Below are 7500 nucleotides of genomic sequence, written 5' to 3'. Positions count from 1 at the left end.
CTTGGTTTTAATTCAGCCAGGTAACTGATTATCTAAGGTAGTTGAATTGGACAGGCAAAACCAGGTCAATTAGAAAATGGAGTGTAACTGTTCAGTGTGGAGTTTAGCATTGTCAGCATGGCCCAAGCAACACATGTATCTGAAATACTGTACAGTCAAAGAGGAACACCCAACACTTTCTTTGAGTTCCACAAACGTGTCTTTTGAAAAACGAAACCGAAAGTACAGCAACTGAATGTTCCTATTCTGATTTCCAACTTTTCCAAATTCAGCATCAATGATGTGGCTTACTCTTCCCAAAATATTAAAGAGCTTTGTAGACCTTAACTAGATTTGCAACCCTTGATCTTACTGAAGACATGTGAATAGCACACAACTTGATGTAGTATTTAGAATTGTGCTAACTATTTTCAACTGTCTTAAACTATGTTGACTTTAAAAACATGATTGTCTTGGCACTGCTTCCCAGCCGTAACTCCACCCTAGCCTTTCCCACGCACCAGCAGCATACCGTACTATCCTCAAGAGAATATTTCAGCTACGACACTGAGCTGTCTGTTTATCACATAACATAGTCAGCAGTAAAGAACATTGTGGAATATCTTATTCAAGTGTTGGGCTCTGGTTTGTTTGTTTTGACTCAGTCCATCAAGTGCAGAGATGGGCAACTATTTTGGCCAAAGTGCCACATTGGGTTTTAAAAGTTGATCGAAGGGCCAGATATTGCAAGTAACTTCACAGTGTCAAGAATAAGAAATGCGTGCGCTCACGTAACTTATTCGCTCTTTAAGTACTGCGCATTGTAATGGAGAGTAGTCAGATACATACAGTAGCCTATGTACTTTGCATATCTGAAACTCACACGACCCCTGTCTTGGGTAGCCATTATACTAATGCTGGGTCAGAGCATCACTTGGGTTTTGTTCTCCTTTAAGAAGCTCTCTGGGCCAGATGAAATGATTCAGGCTGGAAGTGGCACTTGGTCCGTTTACCCACCCAACATGAAGTGTATGATTGTTATTGTACTGTCAACACTTCCAATCCATCATCTCCATCAACACCCCTTGTATAATCCATTACTAGTCTCCTGCAGACAGAGACATGTTTTGTGAATGAAGTTGACCAACATGGATACGGTATGCGTCACAGATTGTGTTAGTATTGAGTTCACACATGAATGAAAGAAACATCTCTGAAGCTCTGGCGCCATCTGCTGTGAATTTACACTAGTAGCTGGCTGACCTGTTCAGTCACAGCCATACCATCCTCAGGTCTTCAGATTTTCTTTCTGTGACGTTTATATCTGTGTTGTCTTTTGTGTCTTACACATTATCCCCCAGGTCCTCAGCAGGGCTGTGGCGGGTACCTCTCCTCCCCCTCGGGATTGTTCGGCTCCCCTGACATCAACTTCGACGGCCTCTATGAGCCCTATATGGACTGCCTGTGGACCATCGCTGCGCCTGCCAACAAAGTGCTCAATCTGACATTCACCACATTTGACCTAGAAGCACACAGCACTTGCAGATATGACTACGTCAAGGTATAACTGTTACAATGATTCATCTCATGGTCCCTTCGTCTTTCACCGGTGATGTGAACGGTGTTCTTTTGAGGAGTACATCCATCATAAAGCAACTTGTTGATTGAGATTTTTAATTGAACAAATGTGCTATATGAAAATCGGGAGAGATTTCTGTGTCAAAAAGACAGGAAAAAAACCATATGTTGTTTTAGAGTTCCAGAAAAAATTCAGACCTTCAAAGATGGCAATCTCCTCCGATTTTCATATACGATGCCATTAATAGACACTAATTGAAATGTGCCTGTCTAAATAGCAATTTACAGTAAATTGCTAATTGTATTTTCTGTGACTGTGGTTGTGTGTTTTCTTGTATACTACATACCTACTCCATCACCTATTCCTCCAGATATACGATGGAGACAGTTCCATCTACCCGCTGGTGGGTACCTTCTGTGGGAACGTCGTCCCAGCTTCCTTCCTCTCCTCCGGCAACTTCCTCACCTTCCACTTTGTGACGGATGGCTCAGTCAGCAGAGCTGGCTTCAATGTCACCTACACAGCCGTAGACCGTAAGATATCTTAAACTTTATACTACTTTAGAACATGAGAAAAGAAAAATTCCAAGGCACTCTCATTACCAACATTAAAAGCCTTTATTGCCTTCGCTTGGCTACATTACTCCAATGCAGCATTCTAGCCTTCATCAGGGAATTTATTTTTAAAAATGTACTACTTTACTTTACTTTACTTTACTTTACTTTACTTTACTTTACGGTACTTTACTTTACTTTACTTTACTTTAATTTAATTTACTTTACTTTACAATATTTACTACACATCTTGGATAAGACACACCAGTTTTCCATAGCAAATGTGTGCTAGGCAACCCCGGTCGTTGATAAATTCTGTGCATGAAAGCTAATCCCTTTAAAAATTAATTACATTAGATGTCATAATCGGGGGCACTGTGGTGCAGCACGCTAAGCCCCCCACATTTGGGCCTGCATACCCACCCACGGGGACCCCGGTTCGAGTCAGGTCGGGGTCATTTCCCCTGTCTCTCTGTACCATTCGCTTCCTGTCACCATCTTTGACTGTCCTATCAAATAAAGGCATAAAAGACCCCCAAAAATATATATACGTATAAATATATATATATATATATATATATATATATAAAATGTCATAATCATCGTAACCACAACACTCTTGTCCATGCACAATATGTGCTGGTCATAAGGACTGTGTAAAGGTCACTGCTGTTACAAGTAAGGAGTGACATCTAATGAGATGTCATTGAATGTTTTTAACTCTCTGAAGTGGAGCCCTAGAACTACCTGACAACCACCAGAGACTGCCAATGTAGTTTACCTTACCATCTTACCACGGTGCTGTGTTATCCAGGTATATGTGGTGGTGCCTTTAACGCCACCACCTCCCCTCAGACCATCACCTCCCCGATGTACCCCAATGCCTACTCGCCCTTCACCAACTGCCGCTGGGTACTGGACGCCCCGGCCCTGGACACCATCAGCGTCACCGTGCAGCAGTTCCGCTTAGGGCCCAGCCAGAGCTGCGGCCTCAACTACCTGGAGTTTAAGGACTGGCCCCTGGTAAAGTCACACTGCTACACCTTATAAACATCTGACCCAAAGGTGGTTTGCCCAGGTTCAGAAAGTAAAATGCCTTGCTACATATTTGTTCTAGCCAAAAAGAAATGAATAGACAATATTCTCTCATAACTACAGTATGTAGTGCGGTTTAATTATTTGGGACACATGTCACTCCTAGGAACAAATACAGAAGGTCAAACACTGGCCATTTTCTTCTCTTTTTTTCGCTGAGTAGCTGGCAATACATATTTACTCATTACAGTTAGCTGCTCCTGACCTGGTTTGATCAAAGAAAAAAATTGTTGTGTAACTTGTTTCTTTTGTTTATTTGTTTATTTTATGGATCCCCATTTGCTTAGCTGTGGCAAAGCCGCAGCTGTTCTTCCTAGAGTCCACTATTCAGTCAAAATCTGAGGAGAGTCTCCATCTAGTGGCCAAGAAGTGCATGGCAGGAGCTGACTCCTTGGTTTCTTTCCATTATCCTTGCTCCTGTCCTCCCTTGTTATTGTGTCCTCATGATTACCTCGCAAGAAGACACTGACAACAGAAGTTTAATTCATTATCTATCATACGTTTAATTCAAAGGTTATTTTCTCATTTGCCACAGGGATGCTGAATGGGGAAAAATCCCCCAAACGTTGCTGTGGTTAGGCTGACAGCGGGAAACTTTCTTGTTTTTTCCATGGCGGCGGGTTGTTAACAAAAACGAGGCCACAAGCACAGGAGGAGGATGGGAGTTAGGATGAGGAAATGTAGTACCCCATGTCAGATTTTTGTAGTCTTATGGACCAAATTGCCTCTGTTATAAAACTTTTACATCGTGTTGTTTCTGCAGGGAGATTACGGCCAGGCACACAAGTTCTGTGGTTCAGACAATTACGTCCCAGACTTCTACAGCTATGGGCGCACCATGTTCGTCCACTTCAAATCAGATGCCTTCATGGCCGGCAACGGCTTCAGTCTCACCTACCAGGTGGCAAGTAAGGCGGAGGGTTTTATTTTACTATTTACCATTCAGTACATCTCAGTAAACATACTGCTGTGTGTGTGTGTGTGTGTGTGTGTGTGTGTGTGTGTGTGTGTGTGTGTGTGTGTGTGTGTGTGTGTGTGTGTGTGTGTGTGTGTGTGTGTGTGTGTGTGTGTGTGTGTGTGTGTGTGTGTGTGTGTGTGTGTGTATTTGCATGTGTATGCTCATGTGTGCATTACATTGTATTGCATTGCTTTACATTGCATTACATTATGCAGAAGCTTTATCTAAAGCGGCTTACAAAGAGGACATACAAAGCCAGTACAGAGTGTTGGGTGAACACTACAACTAGAAGAAACTATTTAGTGTGTGTGTGTGTGTCTGTGTCTGTGTCTGTGTGTGTGTGTGTGTATGTGTGTGTGTCTGTGTGTCTGTGTGTGTGTGTGCGTGCGTGCGCAAGCGCGCGTGTGTATGGGCAACGTGCATGTGTGGGTGATGTGTGCATGTCAGGGATGGAAATAAGTACCCGTCCACCTGCCAATGACGGGTAAATTTCAGTGGTGACTGGTACATTTTTCAACCCACCAGTCACTTTGACGGGTGAAAACTTTCACCTCCACTTGAGCTATGAATAACCTGAATGTCCAAGCGATTATTTTTGTCCGATTGGATTTGCCATTCTTCACCCTAAAATTGATTAGAATGCAGGATTGTATCTAAAAATTCAAAAGTTTCAGGGGGAAGGCCCCCACACCCCCAACCACGTAAGTCCTCCTTTCTGGTGTTAAGGACATGGTCATCCTAACGCAAACATAGAAATATATAATCATAATAATAATTCCAATAATAATAGTTTTAATAATAATGACAATAACTGATAATAACTGATTTTGACTATGTTATTATTATATGAGTGACTGGTAGATTTTGAAATCTACCTGCCACAGTGACTGATGGGGGAAAAACTTAAGTTCCACCCCTGGTGCATGTGCATGCATATTTTGTCACTGTCGGCATGAATGCCTTGTCTCTATGTCTGTCTGTCTATCTGTCTATTTGCCTGCCTGACTGCCTGTCTCACTGCCTCACTGTGTGTCTGTGTCTGTACCTCAGGCTGCAGCAGGACATATAACCAGTCGTATGGCTACCTGAAGAGTCCAGGCTGGCCCTCCGTCTACCCCTACAACATGGACTGCAACATCGTCCTCAGGGCTCCAGAGAACAACTCCATCTCTCTGTTCTTTGACAGCTTTGACCTGGAGTACCACTCTTCGTGCAACTTTGACTTCCTAGAGGTCAGTTCCACTGTCATACCAGGAGAACTTCTCATTTATAAGCAGATACAAATTTAATTTTTGCACAAAAATAATGAATTGTCTTGAGTTGCTTTTCATTATAAAGCTGGTGTGATGCAATATAATGTTCCGATCCAGCCACTTACTAGTGGGGCAATTCATATGCACACCAAATACAGAGGCGCTGGTGACTATAAAAAAGTGTCACAACAAGGCAGGGCGGTCCGAGTATGTGACAACAAGCTGTTAAATCTAGTAACGTGTCTGCATTTTGTTGTCACACAGTTGGAGTGAGCTGTATACTGTAACGTAACGTAACGTAACGTAACGTAACGTAACGTAACGTAACGTAACGTAACGTAACGTAACGTAACGTAACGTAACGTAACGTAAGACGTTTTGGCATCCCATTGTCACATACTCGGAGTGTGAGACAACTTCCTGTCTTCTCTTGATCCAGCCACTGCTCCTCACCTTTCTTGTCTTTCCTGCCGCCAGGTGCGTAATGGCAGCACAGCGTCCGCCCCACTGCTGGGCAAGTTCTGTGGCTCCACGCTGCCCAGCCCCGTGTTCCCCGGGGCTAACCTGCTCTTCCTGCGCTTCAAGAGCGATGTTTCCGCGGCCCGCAACGGCTTTGAGATCACCTGGACCTCCTCCCCACAAGGTATAATAAGACTATTTGAATAAAAAAAGCACACTGCTTGCATTTCAAATTTCATGGCATGGAGCATGGAGTCATACAGTTTTTTCAAAGCATTTGTATGCATTTGAGTGCTGGACCAAAGAGTGAAAGCCAACAAACAGAAACCAATGTGACATTCTGGTGAAGGCCTAGCCTCTTAACTTGGTTCTCATGTGATGGTTGTTACCAACCATCTGGAATATTGTCAATGGCTTAGCTCTGGAAAGGTACGGTGTGTTCCAAACAGCTTGAACCTGATTGGAGAATTCACATGGCTTTTTTTTAATCATGTACTACTTCAACCACTGACTTGTATATACCCCGCCCCGCGATCCCGCCCCGCGATTCTGATTGGACAGGCTGTGAAATATCTGATTCCGTTCGGGCTCGTCTATGATTTCCAGACCCTCGTGCGAGCTCATGAAGTTTAACGAAGATGCACGAAGCACGAAGGGGTCTGCGTGAGAGCCAGGCTACTAGCCTCTAGCCTCTGTCTGAAACACCACAATTGAAAAAAAAAACATATGTGAGCATATTTTTACAGTGGGTGTTGTTGACTTTGAAAGGACAGTAGAATGTTTGTAAAACCTCCCTCTGACCTGAAGACTCATATAGATGTGATAGTGGCTGAGCTATAGGCCAAGACTTCAGTGGTTCCACACTTGTGCTCCCATGCCAGAGGGTTGCTAGGAGGTGGCGAGTTCGAGTCCGAGTGGTGAATTGCACAGGATGACCTTGGTTACATTTTTTGATCGCAAACTTCCTCCTCCCCTCTACTGTATTCAGATTATTCATGGTGACATGTTGGACAGAGACCACGGCAACTTCACATTTTCCATGTCACTGTATAGTTTTTGTAAACTTGGTCTCTGTTTACATTTGTATACTCTGTTCAATTGACTATGAAAAGACCGCATAGTGAGAATTAACCCGTTAATACATGGACCAGAGTAAATGATGGTATTGGCTTGACGGCCACTTCCCTTCCTCCCCCATCTTCAGGTTGTGGTGGCGTGCTGTACGGAGACCACGGCACCTTCACCAGCCCCAACTTCCCTGGCACCTACGCCAACGGCACCCACTGCGAGTGGAGCATCAAGGCGCCCAGCGGCCGCGTGGTGACCGTCACCTTTGCCCAGATCAGCATCGACGACCCGGGCAGCTGCGAGAGCAACTACCTGAAGCTGTTTGACGGGCCGGACGCCAACAGCCCCCCCGTGGGGCCCTACTGTGGAGCGGTGCGTAGTGTGCCACATTACCTTGAATTAAACGCTACTGATGCTTATTTAGGTACAGGGTATTAGTTCCAGTGGGACTGTACTGTAAATCGGTATGTGGTGTACTTGTACTACATTACCTGATAGTACATGGAACGGTCTCCCAGAGACAGCAAGACTAAGCACATCTCTTGCAGCCTTCAA

General features: G+C 44.1%; 1 protein-coding gene across 1 annotated transcript in view; it reads left to right on the top strand.

The window, feature by feature from the left end:
- cubn (cubilin (intrinsic factor-cobalamin receptor)) overlaps window positions 1–7500 on the top strand; it is a 90822-nt gene that overhangs the window by 81729 nt on the left and 1593 nt on the right. Inside the window, exons 60-66 of the mRNA XM_063206973.1 lie at window positions 1341–1540; window positions 1929–2091; window positions 2927–3135; window positions 3971–4115; window positions 5216–5397; window positions 5896–6061; window positions 7082–7317. Of these exons, the coding sequence (XP_063063043.1) occupies window positions 1341–1540; window positions 1929–2091; window positions 2927–3135; window positions 3971–4115; window positions 5216–5397; window positions 5896–6061; window positions 7082–7317 (1301 nt within the window). The remainder of the gene's footprint in view (window positions 1–1340; window positions 1541–1928; window positions 2092–2926; window positions 3136–3970; window positions 4116–5215; window positions 5398–5895; window positions 6062–7081; window positions 7318–7500) is intronic.

Source organism: Engraulis encrasicolus, chromosome 9, assembly GCF_034702125.1.
Source record: "Engraulis encrasicolus isolate BLACKSEA-1 chromosome 9, IST_EnEncr_1.0, whole genome shotgun sequence".
Classification (NCBI taxonomy): domain Eukaryota; kingdom Metazoa; phylum Chordata; class Actinopteri; order Clupeiformes; family Engraulidae; genus Engraulis; species Engraulis encrasicolus.
The sequence above is the reverse complement of the archived record's forward strand: the minus strand, read 5'-3'. Positions and strand labels throughout refer to the sequence as shown.